Here is a 17,708-nt window from a genome sequence, read left to right on the forward strand (position 1 = left end):
TTACTCTTTATGTTCAAATCACACTGGAATGAAATTTTGTCCTAAATATATCTCCAGAGAGAAGCCCGAACCATCCCGTGAAATCACTGCCGTGATCGACTTTCTGCCGGTTTACAGTGTAATTTATTTAACATGTTTATGTCTTGCGGACTGTTTTAGTTATGTAATAGTTTAAGCTTGTGGGTTTTTGGATGCTGGCGAAGGCATGCTTTTAACCATGTAAAGTGATTTAACAAAAAGGCACTGTATCCTTCATGTTGTCTGGAGGCGACCATCAGGTTATATTCTGCATCTACACATGTATCAGTCTCGTATCGGTGTTTTTTACGGCGGGGAAGTGCATGGCCGCTTGCGAATTGTAACGTTATGTACAGCTTTCTGAAATGCGTTTATGTATTTTTTATTCTTTGAAGGCATGTTAATCTTTACTGCCATCGGTTTAAAATATAAAATTATCATACTCAGTTTTACAATAGTCAATCAAAAATGACGATATCAGTCCTTTCTTTATAAACCAGCTTTATTAAATGAAAATGCTTCCAAACATAACTGTTCTTTACATAAAGACGGGTCCCCCAAAAGCACTGTTAATTGATTGATAGAGTATCAAAATGAAAAAGCAAAATGGAAAAAAACACCATAGAATCCAAAATATAATGTTCGGCCAGCCGGATGCTCCTGACCAACAGATTGTCTGAACCTCAGGTCTGTCAATTCTGTTTGTATGGACCAAAGCTTATACAAACTCTCAGTAAAGATAAAGACCGAAAAGGAGAGAGAGAAAAAGACATAACTTTGAAAAGTGGACTTCCATGACTTTAGAATCTGATAAGTGCACTTGGAGACAAGGAAAGGTTAACCATCACAAACACAATACCATATAAAATACATACACAGGCACTTTTCTGATGCAGTGGCAATCCGACTGGACAGGAAGGTACGACGAAGGCCTTTGATCATATACAGGTAACACTGGATAAATAAAATATATTATTTATCATAGAAATATTTATCAGATCACATTGATAAACTGTCGATTCAATTTCAAATGCTGAAATTGTTTATCTGTACCTATAGTATTAATATCGATGTAGAACATCCATATATGTGAAATTTAGGCACAAACACCGATGGGGGTAGCCAGAGCATGACCTTCGAGCATTAGCCATAAAAATGCAATTTATAAATTTTTTTATAAAACTCAGGAAAACTACTAAGATATACTGAGTGTTAATATACATTGCTCTAAAAGCAGACCCTTTGGAAAAAAAAACCTCAGACACTTTATTAATATATAAATTTAATAGAAGATATCATTTGTAACATTTCATTGCTTTAAAAAAAAAAAATGATATGTATGCCTTCTTGAATTGTATCAACGCAAAAATCAATCATTGCACTTCTGGTCCAAACTGCAACAGCTGCACCCTGAATGTCCTGGACTGAGTCTCGTCCTGCTGCTCCGGTCGAAAGGTGCTCTCCGCAGAACCTTCCAGAGGGTCTGAAGGTTCCGCACAGCTTGAAAATTAAGTTCTTATGATGAAGACTGTTGTCCGATTACTCAGTGAAATAAGAGTTAAAGTTAAAATCTCACCCTCGAGTCATCATTGGGGCAACTGAAATTTCTTAATAATTAAGCGACAGCAAAAACAGACCCTTGCGAAGGTGTATGTTTTTTGCTCACCGAAATGCATTTCGAAGCTGAAACATGAATTTGCATTGATGTTTTTTTTTTGTTTGTTTTTCAATAAAGCCATAGCCACGGTCGCTGAATGAGCGAGCGGATGCTAACCTACAGTTAATCACCAAGTTAACCACATAGAAGTAATAAAAACACAGTTTCTCGACAAATATGCATACATCATTCAAACAAACAAGTGGCACCGTGAAGCTTTTTATGTGTGATGAACAGAAAAAAAATTAAAATAGAAAACTCAATATAACTCTTTTACGAACATGTTTTCTTTGATCGCGTAGCCATATTGCTTCCATAAGCGTAATACCATGATGTCGCTGCCTGGATAAGCAGCCGATTGGTTACTCAGCCACGAGCCTCGACTCGCCTCGCCTCGCCTCCACCCTGCGAGGGCCCCTTGCCGCGTCGGCATGCCTCACTGGTCTTGCCTATCTTCCCGCAGCTCTGACGGGAGGAACTTGTACTGCTGCTGCCGGATCATGGCCAGCTTCTTGCGGGCCTCGTCCAGCTCCCGCTCTTTGCGCAGCATCTCCTCCTGAGCCGCGATGATCTGGGGGGGGGGATTCTTAATTATCATCATCATCATCAACAACAGTAACAATGATGTGTTATGCTGTGGATTGTTTCCAGAAGGTTGCCAGTTCAAGTCCTGTGGCTGCCAGAGTAATGATGTCCTTGTTGGGCCCTTGAGGATTCAAGCCTCATGTGTGCAGGGCTCTCATCAAGGCCCCAATGCTCTTCTTACCTGAGCGATGCCACCAACCATCTTGTTCTTGACCACAACGTCCTGGTCGTCGTGGACGTCGAAGGCTGCTTTCTGTGCCGCCTTCACTAGGTTGTCCGAGGCCCGCTTCACGGCATTTCCAGCGGCCTGGAAGAAGCACGTGCACGTGTTGGTTATATTCAGCTTACCGACACACCAGTAGGCATCACAGCATGTAAAGAAGTCAACTCAACAGTAGAACGCAGTAATGAGCAAGATGCATTTTTCTAATCTCAAAAATGTTGGGAGAAGCAAGTATTGTTCATTCGATATATACAAGCCCATATCAGATCATTTTTAATGTACCCTTTCAACAACTTGCAATACAAGTACAGGATGAAATCCCAGATTTAATGCATTGATTAAATAATATCTGTTAATGATGAGGATGGTCATTGGGAAGCAATCATATACAATGGCATCTGTCCAACCATTGTCCATACCCGCTTGTCCTATGCAAGGGGGTCCGGAGCCTATCCCGGAAGCTAGGGATGGCTAAATGAAGCTTCATGAACCATTTGCTGCATTTTTTCACCCCACTAGATGTTGGGCTTTGTTTGCTTCAGGGCATGCTTTGAGCCCATTTTTGAACAGAGAGCACCACCTAGTGGGGTCAAAAAATACAGCAAGTGGTTCATGAAGCTTCATTTGGCCATCACCACTGGAAGCTAGGGGCACAAGGCAGGGAATAACCCAAGATGGGGTGTCAACCCATCACAAGGCATTCACAGACAACAATGCCCAAAAAACCAAGCCATCCATTTCTCCACCACGCTAACGTAAAGGGACAAATCAATCAGTCCTGACTGATCTCAGGGTGAAATAAAAAGTTTTATAAGCAGCATTTGCCAGGCAGTGACTCATTGCTGCTTCAGATCACTACATCTTGTCCTCAGTGTTAATAAACAGTCGCTTCTGTAATGGGAATGCAGACGTCTGCCAGGTCTTGCAAGAAACCAAGACACCCATATTTCCTGGTCCTTCCCGAATGGCTTTAAAAGGCAATGCTGGAAGAGCAGAAGTGATGCTCATAGTGACTCATCGGAGGGGAGACGTACATCTGGCAGGCAGCGGATCGCAAACAACCATTTTTTTTGCCTTTTCAGGCTCCGTAGGGGTGATGCTGCCATGCTGGCCAGCACAGGTCTTCTGACACCCAGGAAGATGCAGAATGCTTTCCAAAGACTGGGGCACTGGTTACGTCACCGACTTTTTAATATCCGGAAAATGTGTGAAAACAGTGTCTTCTTAAAATGAAGAGTAAAATCCAAGGAGAACATTTACTGGCCATGAGGAAATGCTTTCTAAACAGACATGATGGATTCAGACTCATTCTTTACCAGGTGACAGAGGTGTTTTTTACCATTATCGTTTGGTATGAAATATTCATAAAAAGCATTTGCAGGTTGAATGAAAAATGAGGCCCATGTGTCATTTCAAATCATCAGATTAATCAAAGAAGTATTTAAAATTTACAGGTCTGTGTTTTATTCTATCTAATTATTTAGCAGGTGCTTTTATCCAAAGCGATGTACTTTTTTTTTTTTAGCAAGCAGGGGCAGAAAGTTCCTGGAGCAATTGGTAGTTAAAGGCCTCGCTCAGGGGCCCAACGGTGACATCACTCTGCTGGCACTGGGATTGGAGCCAGCGACCATCCTATTACAAGCACAGCATCCTAACCCACTGAGCCACAACCACTCCAGCGAATAATGATCATCCTGTCCTCCAAATCACGCTATTTTCCTTCTACTTCAACAATGAACAGTGTCATTTTGATGTATCCCTGCCCCTGATTCTTTATACTTTCTCATTCTGACTTGCCCAATAACAGAAGATATTTTGGATGACTGTCGACTCCGTCAGCCAATAAAATAGCTGCACTCAGTCCTTGTGTCCGAGCCACCTGTTGCTGTCACTGTACCGCTCCGCCGGCCTGTGTCCCTCCTGCATTATATCCACTCTGGCTCAGCAACAAAACCCGTATCTCTTAAATTAGGCAGGCTGGAAAATAAATATCTGTAGCGTAGCCAAGGAATCGCTAACAGGAGTTTCTTTTTTCCCCCCTCCACAGCTTTTCAACAATAACTCAGGCCTGCAAAAAATATCAGTCCGCTATGGAGCTGACAGTCATCCGAATCCAAGGCTCGGGTTTCAAGTGACAATCTTAGCTGCCTGAAGGAAACTCAGGTGGATGGACATAAAACACAAACACAGAGACGTTACCCAGCAGCTGCGTGTTAAGTGCTGGACAAGATAAGTCTCCGTTGATTGGTTGAGAGAACACGAGAAGTCCCACCATCCAATTCGGGGTGGCAAACACGCCATGTTGCTTTACGGAGGCCCTATTTCTAGACAGGGATTAAAACCCTGTAGGTTTCAGAATACAAGATGTAACTACTAAGGCCTGCTTTATGAAATAGATGTCTTCTGTTGATAAATGATGAGATTTGAGTTATACGTGCTAAGCTTCGAGAGCTAAAATGTATCCTCTTGTATAAATGAAACGTGCCAACAAGGTTTATCTGTTGAACCCACAGTTATATCGTGACAGTGGTGAATGCGAGTAAGACTGGACACACATTTGATGGCAGTGTTGAGTTTGCAGACAGTGATGTGTGGGGATGAACCTCCTAGAATGGGGGAATGGTCACGTGAAACGCCCTTCGGTCCACTTCATTGGTGCCTTCATCCCATGTGACTGGGAATGAATTTTGCATAAACAATCAGCCTTTCTGTGACTCAACTCTGACACCTTTCCTCTCACAGCTTTTATAAACCCTCTCCACTGCCGTCCCCCAAAAAAATCCCTGTTCCTTCCCCCATTCCCATGTCATGTGGTTCTATTCTCTGTCCCACCCGGAGTGACTCTGTGAAGTATTTATTCATACTTGCGTTGACCTTGTCTAGACCTTCTTGACCAAACATGCCATGCAAGTGGACAGGACCTCCGCAGCGTCTGGAGCTGCCAGTAACCCAGCAACACGGTTAGGTGTTCCAGATGATGCAGCCCATTAACGAAAACTACAGCCTGATGCTCTTTCGACCAAGTTCAACCAACCACATTGATTTCGGCACCCGACTGATTCCGATGTATCATCTGGCAACAGCAGATAGGTTGGGTGGGAGGTCTGAAGTAACCTGGGCTAAATACAGAACTGCCTAATCCTAATGTGACAGCTGTACATATGGGCGGGGGGGGGGGGGGGGGGGGTGGCTGCCATGTAACCCTAGAAATTGAAACACCCTCCTTTACCTTGGCTATTTTTGACTCTGGGCTTTCTAGTCGTACTTCATTTCACCTTATTGTTAAGGAGGCGGTCAACAAACAAAAGGTTTCTTGACGTGTAATTAAAATAGAAGCCCTAAGGTCAGCAGATTTTAAAGTTCTGATACCAGTCGAGTCGGGAAAGAGATGAGAAGATTCTCAGAGTCCAAAATGACCTGTGCGCGTAACAATAAGTGTAAATGTCAAACACAATTTCCGAAATTAAAGGAGGATAGCTCCTAATATGTAAGCATCCCCGGCATTATCTGCATCACTGAAGTATGTTTCTACAATAATAATACATAAAGCCAGCAGGCTAACAGTCTACAAAACCCTGCTTGTGGTTTGTTTAGCAGCTGATGTGTACTGGTTGGAGGATTTAAGGCTGACTGTTTGTACTGGGCTGGATCGCATGAGATGTCAGGGGGTCTGACCTGGAGCCTCTTCATGGTTTGGGAGTCCTGGTCGGCCTTGACCTTGCAGGCCACCAGCAGCTGTGCGGTGGAGGCGGCCACCTGCTTGGCCGAGGAGATGAGCTTCTCCTCGCTGGCATGGCCCTGCACTGCGGAGTTTGCCGCCTCGCACAGGTTGTTGGTTGCCGCGGCGACCATTCGAGCCTATCGGGATACGGCAATGAGGGTAGAGGGACTTAGAAAAACACTTATTATATTATACCACTGGAGTAATGGTGTTAATCACTGAACCTGTAAAATCAGTCTTTTGTTCACATTCTAACCTAAAATTATGACTTTCCTTGAACAATGAACATTTTGATTAGGGGTGCACCGATTGCAGTTTTCTGGCCGATCAACGATCACCGATCCTTAGGCAACCTTACCTGCCGATCTCGATTTTTTTTTGCCGATCTTGTTTCTTTCATAACTAAAAGACAGTTACTTCAATGTTTCCATTTTTATTGAGTAAATTGATATGAATACTCACAAAACATGAGGTAGTGTCCTCAAATATAAACGAACATATAAATGAGCATTGCTGTTTGAACTACAAAATCATATTTTTTCTTCCAGACTTTAATTTCTCTAATTTTGTAAAAAAATATATATATATAGCTTGTCCAAAAAATAGGGAGGGAGGCAGCCTGCACTGCACCTCTCTCGGGAATGGGAGAAAAGGCTGATTTAACCCTCTGGGGCCTAGGGGTAGGAAACACACTTTCACTGACTGGGGCATTTCATCACACTTAATTCATGGCAAATAAATTATTTCTTATATATTTGTTTTGCCATTACACTCATCTTTATTTTAATATATATTGTAAATATGTCAGATTTTTGTTAAGTTTGAAATTTGGCATCAAAGTATAGACATTGCAAAATGCAGTTTGGAACACTTGCAGAAACATTATAAAAGTACATAGTAAGCAATGCTGGCAGTTTGTTTTGATCCCAGATATCTGATCACCAAAGTCTTGGCTACATGAAGATGACTAAATGGTGTAGATGCAACATTAATTTGGATAAATAAATAAGAAAAACCTAACTCATGTAACTATTTCTGGCTCCTTTCATTGAATATGTAGCAACTTTCATGTGTATGAATGAGCCATTGTCACCTGGCCACGTCCCCAACCCCCTTTTATGGCGCTGAAGGGGATGTATCTGGATCGCGTTTCACCGTTGCGCTGTTAATCAAATTACCATGCGAATGCGATTTGAATACGCGCTAATGCGGCTATTTAGAATGTGAATAGCGATCTTCGGGTGAGAGCGGTACTACACGCCCCCGATGCAGGTAAAACAAAGTAAGATGACATGGTTTACTTTTTTGCCGATTTAACCTAATTAAAAAAACTTTAATACTTCCGACAATGGACGTTTTGAAAAGAAGACAGATTACGGATTTAGCCAGCGTTTTTTTCATGATTATACATTAAGATTTCAGCGAGATATTTATAAACTGAAATAGACGCGAAAAGTACGCGAAAAGTACGCGATGTCGTCGACGACATACTCGACCCCAAAGAGTTAAAAGCATATAACTAAGATCGGTGGATCTCATGGGAATATGGTCGATTTCTGATCCCCTCAAATTAACGTGATCGAGGCCGATCGATCGGTGCGCCGATCGATCGGTGCACCCCTAATTTTGATTCATGAATTTCATTCACATGAACTGGCTGAGTTGAATGTGCTTCCATGTGGGAAAACTCACAGCAGAGATAAGGCCCTGGGACCACTGCCCATCATCGATGGCGTTGGCGGGAATCGCGCCCACCTACAGGAGACAGGGAGATGAACGTCTGGGAAGACGGACACTGCCAAGATCCCAACTGGGATTCTGGGAGCCCGGCGATGGGGTCTGGAACCCGTAAAGGGGACCTACTTTGCCCTGGGCCACCAGCTCTCTCTGAGCAGCCGAGGCGGCCTTCACCAGGGCGCTGGTCGCCGCGGCGATGGACTTGGCAGCTTCCAGGATCTGTTCCTCGAAGTTTAGGCTCTCGTCCGCTTCCTGCCCATAAGAACAAAACAAAAAAAAAATATAAAAAAATTCATGATGAGCGCATCTTTGCGGCCTGAACTGGACAGAAATGCACGATACGGCTGTACAAACAGTGTGTCAGGGCCAGAGATCGGTTTACATCGCAGGGCTGATGTATAACTTGCCGGTCGAGTCATTCTCTTGACTTGGAGGATGCTTGTCTGCCCGGCCAGATACTCAAGACCTCATTTGTCACAGACAGGCTTTCACCACACCATTCCATTCCAGTGCAGAGGCAACCCACCCGCCCCCACCAAGCCCTGCGGGGGGGGGGGGGGGGGGCTGAGAGGGTCGTCACCTTGGGTTTGGCTCTGGGCTTCAGCTGCTCCAGCTTCTTGGCCGCGGCCTCAATGGCGGCTGCCGCTCCCAGCAGCTCGTTCTCGGCGATGACCGTGGGATCCTCGGGGTCCACCCACTCCGTCCCTGTGGTTGGGGGGGGGGGGGGGGGGGTGATACACTGTAAAAACAGAAGCTCCATAAAAAAAGTCACCATTCACCTGAGCATGTAATCCCCTGATTGGCTGGGGAAACAATGAGGCGGGGATGGTTACCACGGAAATGCGAAATGGCGCACATAAGGTTTAATTTAATGTTTTGGTATTTTAAACTGACAAAATATGTGTGAATTTTTGCCAATAATAGTTTCCATTATCAAAAAGAAACTTTATTTACATTTCTCGTTAAACAGCTTCTCGTTAAATTATGCCAATTATTTTATTTCTCCATAAGTGTCAGCGTGTACCAGCAGCGCTGTTTTTACATGGACGCGTGTCCGATATAGACACGTCTCTCTCACGCCAGCTGCCAAGTCAGAATGTGACATTATCACATGTCAGGCGAGGAGGGTTGCGTTTCACTCACTCATTATAATGGGTGATTTCGATAGAACAAAACATGCTATAAAATATATAATCTTGCTCATGCAGTTTCTCGGAAGACAGTGAAGTTACCCTCAGTCTCTTCCCAGAAGCTATACTAATGTCTCCTTCTACCCTCTGCTTTGGCAAAGATTTTTAAAATGTGACAAAGTGTGAATAAAGTAATTTGCCTCAGTAACGGCTCAGCTCGCTACAAGGGGAAGGTCAATGGACATACGAGTAGGTGGAGCATTTGGGAGCTGGGGGCAGGGTCTTGGATAATGGGGCGGGGCCTACAGATTGAGGAGCAGGCAGGCGGGAGAGGGTTGGGTTACCCTTCATGGCTTCCGCAGCCTGAATGAGCTCGGTGACAGAGCCCGCCACGCGTTTGGAGTAGGCCGCTAACTGCTGCTTCAGATCGTGGGACGGCTTCTGGATGATCTGGACAAAGGAAGAGAAACAACAGGGTTACCTTATGGGCAGTTCTGACAAAGACTTACTCAGGTGGCTATATTATTTTATGTATACACCCTCTACCATGGGGTGGTAGAAATGCCACAAAGGGGAAATACCCTGTTGTTGGCTAAAGGTGATGAATATTGATGAATATTAAGCAAAATGTATTTACTATTACAAAAACTAATTGTGCCAGTGCCATGTTGCAGTCTAGGCAAAGTTTATGCTGAACATATTGTGTGTGATCTAATCACATCAACACAAGGTTCTTTTTAAGGTTTTGGCACAAAACAAAAGGTGTTAAATTAGGGCCAGCCCATACGCATAAACAAACAGAACATTTCCAGTAAGCAGCAGCCTGAATAAACCAGTATGGGCGGCCTGGCTGGAAGGATGAGGGCCGCTTTACCCTCGGAACGGGGTAAAGGGGACAGACCGGGGCGGGACATGTAGGGTGGCTGTCCCATCACCCGCCAATGCCCTGGCATGCGACGGGAGAGCTTAGCTCAGATGGGCAGAAAAGAGGGGAGGAGGGGAGAACTGTGGCAGAGGAATGCTGGGAGTGGCCAGGGGGCGGGGCCTGGTACAGCTGACTGACCAATGAACCACCAAGCAGCAAATACACAGAGCGAGATGCATAAGAAACACGCCAGGCGTGTCTCAACATGTAAGTGGAGGAAAAACACTAGTGAACACACACACACAAACACACATACACAATGTAAATTAACTCCCCAATGAAACACATACGTCAGCAGGGTAAATAAACTCACCAATCTCACACACACACAAACATGCACACACACACACACACACATATATACTAGGATGAGTTGAATTATTAAGAAGCACATAATGCATGTATCTGTCAATGACTCATAACAGCTGGAAGAGCAGTTTCTATAACTGACTGCCTGCTTAAGTCCTCACACCAATGCTGACAAACACACACACACACCCTGGCTTCCAAGCTCTGAGATCTGTGTTTCTCATCTACAAAAAGATGCATCATTTTGCTGTGGAGGTGAACAGTGGAATTGGACACTTTGGCTAGCGGGGGGGGGGGGGGGGTTTGCGTGGCAGAGCTGTCTAAAGGCACAGGCCCGACATCATGTGACGCCTCACTCCCCCAGAATGACAACAGCAGAGAACCAGGCAAACACAAAAAATGAAAGAAGTCATTGTTTTAGCTTTGCTTGGACACATTTAGCATCTGAGGGAACGGCTGCTACCATGAGCACCAAAGCAGCACTGGTGACAGGGCCATCTAAAGAACTAACCCACAGAAAGCTGTATTTTCAAATTATGATTGGTTGGCCATGTTAGCGCCAGAGCGAATCAGCAGAGAGATGGATGCCTAGGAAATATGCGTTGGGTCTCTGGGCCACCATAAGTGAACCCATTTCATTGTGATTTAGACTTTTGCTCTGGGAGAGGAGGCGCCACTGAATGTCAAGCAAGCAGATTTACTCTGAATGTCTGAGTGACACACTGAGGCGTTTGGCAGCTGGAGCGTGTTAGGCGCCGGGGGCGTGCCGTTACTTCAGATTGGTTAAACCTGCTTGACTGCTTGTTATGTCACCCAATCAAATTTCAGTACTGCATACAAAACAGTCCAAGGTATTACAATAGGGACTGAAATTAAACTAGGGATTAAAACTAAAATTCACTCTAATTACAATGTAAAATTCATCTTGTGCAGTTAATTTCAGACTGAAGGGTGGGTAAGAAACTTTTGGCTGATGAATTATGCTATGTTTATTATAAGGAATAAAAAATTTACTTTTCTGACTTAAACACTGCAGGCATCTGTTGCAATACAAGATGCAGGTCCACACTCGTGCAGGTCAACCAGAAGCAGCATTTCCTGTCACTTACCGGCTACCGCCGTGCGAATGGAGAAGTGAACCAGGCGAGGAAGACGGACAGAATAAATAAACACCAACGGCACAGTAACCATCCGAATCACACATATTTCAGAACTTAACACTTGCAAAGATCATTTTAAAATAGTGTGGCATCTGATGCCCGCAGCAGAAAAATCAGCATATGAAGAGGAGTGCATGAGTTTTAAGTGATAGATAACTGTTCTTCAATAATTTTTTTAACCCTTAAGTGCATCTATTTTCATGCTGCCTTTTGACATTAAGCAATGTGATAAACATACTGCTGACAGGAAGCTCACTTCAATAATTTTTGTATGAGAAATTCAACACAGCGCGATGGGGGGGGGAAAGCAATGCAGTAGGAGCTTTGCCTGGATGGAAACGTTTCTCACTCTACTTGGACACCCCCCCGAGTACTTTTCAGCACAAATAGCCGAGCTTGTGACACAGTTGCACATTCTTTTGTGGATCCCACTGTTATTCCACTCCAAAAGCCGCGGCCTCTGAAAAAGCAGCAGGGGGCCAAACAAGGCGACCAGAGGATCCAGGCGTGACACGTTTATTTAAAAAGCGGCAAAACCGCCGCCTTTAGCGTCTTTGTAATGGGAACACCGGGGGATTTGCGGGGGCTGCTTCCTCTTGGCCCGCATTTCACTTCCTCCGTCGATGACGCAATGACGAGTTTGTACCGTTTATCCAAAGACCGAACATTAAAACCAAATATCAAACTTTAGAGGACTTCCAAATTCCCCTGGCAGCATGCACCTACTCATTCGCTCGCCACAGCTCGGGGGTCTTGCCCCAGAGTCTTGGCTCTACCCATCAATCCCAAGTAACCAGTCGCCTGGAACTTGTTGCTTTAGAAGATGGGCGTCATGCCTCAACAAGCCTCTTATGACAGGCGTGTGGGAGAAACCGCCAAAATAAAGTCCCAATGCTAACCAACTATTAGTGTCATTTCTTATAACTCCTGCCCGGGCTGAGGAGGAGAAGGAGACGCGAGGAGCTAATGCTCTGGTGTCAGGATAAGGCAGACCGTCCTTAAAGGTCAGGCAAATGCTGCCTCTCTGCACGTGCAAGCTGGTTATGCTGTAAATCTCCATAAGTAACTGATACGGCATCGCTGCAAAACCCGTTACGCACAGGGGGGTGGGGACATGTATTTAACACAGGGATTAAGCCCAAAGTGGTTTCCAGGGTTCCGGTTTCATATCCGTATCTGACCGATGTGATGCAGGGAGCAGGCTGGCTGGCCTTGGGTCGTGTGGCGATCGTAAAAAGTTCCCGCCCCGAAGGCCCGAACTGGACCGGCTACGGCGGCGGAACTGAAAGGTCATGCTCACCACCAGCACGTGCTCCAGAAGGCCAAGGTAGCCGCTGGCACACTCCTTTCCGAAGCGCAGGGCGCGCATCTGCACCTCCAAGCCAACGTCGGGATGGTAGGCTGCTTGCTGAAGCGGGAAAGACAAGAAAAATGTTAGCATCCAAATCGATATCCTAATCCTAAGCACCAGGGGGCGCTATGTATTTCGTTCAGTATAAAGAGTTACCATAAAACAAAGGCATCTATAATTATGTTCTTAATTAAAAACATCTATTAAAAAACATAATGAAAACATGCAATAACATGGAAAAGTCTTAAGATTCTTAAATTTCCTATCATTCTTGTTTTTCCTGGAATTGAACAGGTCTGTGCATCTGTGTGTGAAACCTTTAAACATTTTTATATCCTATTTTATTTCATATCTTGTAACATTTTATATGTTATGATGACAGTATAACACCAGTGCTTTAATAATACAGATGAGTAAGAGTCTGAATAATGTGATGCGTGAAAAGGTCGTCTGCAGAACTGCACATTTAGCTGTTAAAGATTAAAGATTCGTTAACCTTTAAATAGCTTGTTAGAGTCGGCACACGCCCTTCTCACCTTGCACGAGTGCAGCATGTCGGCGATTGCTCTCCGGCTCAAATTGGCCGTGGCAATGATGTCCTCCTGGCGGCATGAGTTCCCAGCAGCCACTGCTTTGGCCGTCGCCAAGGTGATGCCCTTGGTCATGCGGATGAACTCTTCCGGGGTGGCTGTCTTTGGGGGCGGGTCAGCACTGCTGAAAACCTGCAAACGAAAAGAGGCCGGGACTTTCAGATATGGCGAGATAAGTCACCCCACAGGAGAATGGAAATCATCAACCATGGATGCGTGGCCCAATCGTGGAGATGCTCACGGCCAGCTCCTGCTTGATGTGCTCGATCGTGGCCTCCAGGGCTCGCGTTCCTTTAGTGGCTTCATCTTCCACGGCCTTTACGGTCTTCAGGAGCGAGGTCACGTTGGTCACCATCACCTAAAAAGGAGCGGCCTTCAGTATTCAAATCCAAGGAGCCCTTCTTGATCAACCACTGTGTGAAACTCTTTATTCTATTTTCATGGAAACTATTTGAATGTATTTTCACAGGAGCGACTGTGAAAAGCCCTTCCCCCCTCACTGGCTGTGATTAATGACGTACAGACAGGAGTCTTTATAATGTGTTTATGAGCTGAGAAACTGGTACAAGCTTCTGCAGTGTTACCTACCATCCAAAATAGTATACAGCAGTCTAAATTTTTGAATGAGATAGATAGATAGATATTGACAGAAAGATAGACAATACATAGACAGACAAATAGATACTTCATTGATCCCTAAGAAAATTTAGGTAAACAGTACCTTACACATAAACAAACAAAATAATAGGATGAAGTATAAAGAATAATAAGACTGACAAAACTGGCAATAGTAATGATAATTAATGATTATAAAAATAATGATGAAAGGTACTAAGAATACAAATCATTACGGAGTGACCATTTAGTGGTACAGTACCGGCCAGTGGTTGCAGGTATACTGCAAGTGCAAGGGAATGTGCAAGAAGATACTGTAATTTACGGCATAAGAAACTTTTTGTTAGCATGACGCTACTTACAGCAGTTTGGGGTTATTGAGTAAAACTGACAAAAAGTCAGAACACTTAACCGAGGAAATCTTTCAGTTACCTCCATGAGCCAAAATCATGGGTTTTCATTAAAGTGGTCCTCCAGAAGAAGCCTCCTGGAATGCCCTACCTTAGCAGAGCTCTTGAGCTGCAGCATGGCGGGGTCATCGTGAGGTTTGCCTGCGGCGGCCTTGGTGGCGCTAATGAGGTCGCCGAGGGCCTTGGCCACGTCCTTCACGGCGTTGATGAGGACCACCTGAGGAGAACAAGCAGCGACACTGAGGATGGAATCACCTCACGAGGGTGCCGCACTGACCCCTGCTGTTCATTCAGACACAGCGCAGCGCTACGCCAACCATCTCTCAGACTGAACGCACGACAGGTCGTCCTTTCAATCATAGAAGTGGTGGGAGCAGAAATAGTCAGAAGCAGAGGCTTTTGAAGGACAATGACCCACTGCCGATGAATAAGACACAGTGTAACAAAATATGACATTACACAGGTCGATTCCATGTGAAACTTACGAAGATCTTTAGCTCGTTAAGCTACGTTAAGCATAATTGTAACAGGGCGATAAAACCATCTGCTGTGCACTGCGTTCAGCTAATAGCTATTTTAAGGCAACAGATGCACTGTTAGTTTAAAACCAAGTGATTAATCATGCAATGGCATGATGGCGAATGTCGTTTAATTCTCAGAGGAAGGCTTTAGTCCCACTTCCATGCATGTTCAATAACGATTTATCTGGGCTTGTTTTTATAAAAATGTACACAGACCTCTCTGGCACCCTGGGCTCATGAGTGTCTAGCTTTCATGATTCCCACAAAGGAATGAAGGCAGCATGTGTGGGGAAGGCCAGGAGAATCTATCATTGGGTGACAGGCAGCCTATAGGAGCCAGCAGGGCGGGCTGACTGTCTCGGTCAATCTGGGCAGAGAAGAAGCATGGCCTAATGCCACAATACAAGAAGATGTCAAAATGCCTGTCAAAATATCACCAAGAACATGAGCTCTATTGTTTTTTTTTTTTTTTTTTTTTACAGGCTACAAATCCTGTCATTTGGACACCAGCTACTATGCAAGAGGATGGGGAAACCCATTCCAAGGTCATTCCAAGGCCTCCAGATAGTTTTATACAAGTAAGACCAGCATCCATAGTCCAATCAAAGATACAATTTAATTTTATTTCAAGTTGGAATGAAAACTGACACCACCCAGTGTCTGAACTGGGTATCGGCCAACATGAGACAGAAAAGCCTCAGGTGGAAATTCATTCTGATCTAAGGATACTTCTTTATCCCCCTACTATATAAAAAAAAATATTTTGTTAACCAGAAACTTTTCCTCATTCCAAAGACATTTGCCAAAACACACACTCACAAACACACAACAATGGAAACTCACTGTCAAAAAGACATGGACATTTAATTCATTCCCAGGAAACAAAAAAGTATACCCACATCCGGATGGAAAGCAAAGCCAGAAGGGGAATAAAGAGCCTCCAGAAAAGGAAAAACAGGAAGTACTTAAACACAACACATCTACAATGCTCCGTTTTGATCATTAGGCAATGTGGGTACTGAGGGCGGCTCTAGGTGCTGCCCATGCGGAACCTCTTGCGGACAGACTCACCTGTGTCTCGGGGTCCTCGGCCCCCAGGCTCGCCGCTCCTAGTTTCACTACATCCGCCAGATTGGTGATGGTCATAACGGACGACTGAGCCGCCTGTGCCAGCTTCTCCTGACCTGCCCCAGCCCCGGATACCAGCTGTTTGGTGTTGTCCACCAAGGCCTTGGCGGTCTTCAGGATGTTCTCCCTGGATACAGGACGGGGAACAGAGGGTTTGATGCCATCAGGCAATGCAGCATCGGAACGGAACACATGATCGAGAAACCACCGACGTTACCTGTGGTCAGCGAAGGTCTCTGCGTTCTCCCGGTTCAAGGTGCCTGCCGTGGCGAACATGATGGTGGTATCCAGGTCGGCGATAATACCAGAAACGGCGCTGGCTGCTGTGATGCAGGCTTGGGTGCCACGGTTACCGGCCTGCAGCGCAGCGAGCACATGCGACACCTGCAACAGGAAGGAAGGAGACAGTTTGATTCTGCTCTTCTAGAGAGAAGAAACTGCAAAATCAGATGACGCAGGTATACACTACAGCAACCTGAGGGTCCTTTAAAATACTGGCAATTCATTGAACATAGCTTTCCATAGCCTCAAGCACTCGCCAACCATGACGACTGTGCACACTCAACTAAGACGACTGCGCACACTCAACCAAGACGACTGCCCACACTCAACCAAGACGACTGCGCACACTCAACCAAGACGACTGCGCACACTCAACCAAGACGACTGCCCACACTCAACCAAGACGACTGCCCACACTCAACCAAGACGACTGCGCACACTCAACCAAGACGACTGCCCACACTCAACCAAGACGACTGCGCACACTCAACCAAGACGACTGCCCACACTCAACCAAGACGACTGCCCACACTCAACCAAGACGACTGCCCACACTCAACCAAGACGACTGCCCACACTCAACCAAGACGACTGCGCACACTCAACCAAGACGACTGCCCACACTCAACCAAGACGACTGCGCATATTTAGCCATAAGAACAGATCACATTTTAATTTTATAATGTTATGTTTTATGTATAAACAATCAGATCTAGACCATCGTAGCTCCCATGGTACTCTTGCATTCCTGGCCCATTATAAAAGCCCCTTTTCAGACCGGGGTACACAAAACTCAAAGCAGAGGTTTCTCACCTTCTCCGAGACCTTGCGGGCACTTTCAATGAGCTCCTTCTTGGTGAAGGAGTCGTTGGGGCTGCACTGCAAGGCTCCAGCTTTGGTCACCAGACTAGTGCAGCCAAAGCCCAGCTCCTGGACCTGTTTCTTGATGTTCGAGCCGATCTGACATTGGGTACAGACGGCACGTGTCAAAAAAATGGATTGAACGCTACTGTATTTTGGAATTTGATCCAGTAGTACCAGTAGTCTAAGACATGGGACCCCAATTCTGTTAGCTTTCGGCTTAGCTGGACCAGTACCTCGTCACTCTCTGCCGTGATGGCTGCACATTTCGCTTCGCTGGCAAGCTCTCCAAATTCGTTCGTCAGCTGGTTTGCCAGGCCTCCGAGTTCGTTAGGATTATTGTTGGACTTGGTCACCTGAAAGTCAGACATTTACGGAAAAGAGGTTAACATGGAAACCTGTAAAGGACGCAAAGCGACAACTCCCACCCAAATGGGAGGCAGGGTTACTTAGAAATGTTGTCAGTTCCCACTGACGTTAGGTAT

At 45.2% G+C, this 17,708-nt stretch overlaps 1 protein-coding gene across 2 annotated transcripts in view; it reads right to left on the reverse strand.

The window, feature by feature from the left end:
• Positions 1 to 502: 502 nt before the first annotated feature.
• Positions 503 to 17,708, reverse strand: part of tln1 (talin 1) — a 75,367-nt gene continuing 58,161 nt past the window's right edge. For both annotated transcript variants that reach the window (XM_072714811.1, XM_072714812.1), the window contains exons 43-57: positions 17,460 to 17,579; positions 17,176 to 17,322; positions 16,298 to 16,464; positions 16,024 to 16,207; positions 14,523 to 14,648; positions 13,648 to 13,764; positions 13,353 to 13,538; positions 12,766 to 12,873; positions 9,416 to 9,521; positions 8,522 to 8,646; positions 8,068 to 8,193; positions 7,897 to 7,959; positions 6,159 to 6,341; positions 2,442 to 2,567; positions 503 to 2,246 (exon numbers count right to left, since the gene is read on the reverse strand). In XM_072714811.1, coding sequence (XP_072570912.1) covers positions 2,112 to 2,246; positions 2,442 to 2,567; positions 6,159 to 6,341; positions 7,897 to 7,959; positions 8,068 to 8,193; positions 8,522 to 8,646; positions 9,416 to 9,521; positions 12,766 to 12,873; positions 13,353 to 13,538; positions 13,648 to 13,764; positions 14,523 to 14,648; positions 16,024 to 16,207; positions 16,298 to 16,464; positions 17,176 to 17,322; positions 17,460 to 17,579 — 2,019 coding nt within the window. In that variant the 3' untranslated portion in view covers positions 503 to 2,111. The remainder of the gene's footprint in view (positions 2,247 to 2,441; positions 2,568 to 6,158; positions 6,342 to 7,896; positions 7,960 to 8,067; positions 8,194 to 8,521; positions 8,647 to 9,415; positions 9,522 to 12,765; positions 12,874 to 13,352; positions 13,539 to 13,647; positions 13,765 to 14,522; positions 14,649 to 16,023; positions 16,208 to 16,297; positions 16,465 to 17,175; positions 17,323 to 17,459; positions 17,580 to 17,708) is intronic.

The sequence above is a fragment of the Paramormyrops kingsleyae genome, chromosome 7 (assembly GCF_048594095.1).
Source record: "Paramormyrops kingsleyae isolate MSU_618 chromosome 7, PKINGS_0.4, whole genome shotgun sequence".
NCBI lineage: Eukaryota > Metazoa > Chordata > Actinopteri > Osteoglossiformes > Mormyridae > Paramormyrops > Paramormyrops kingsleyae.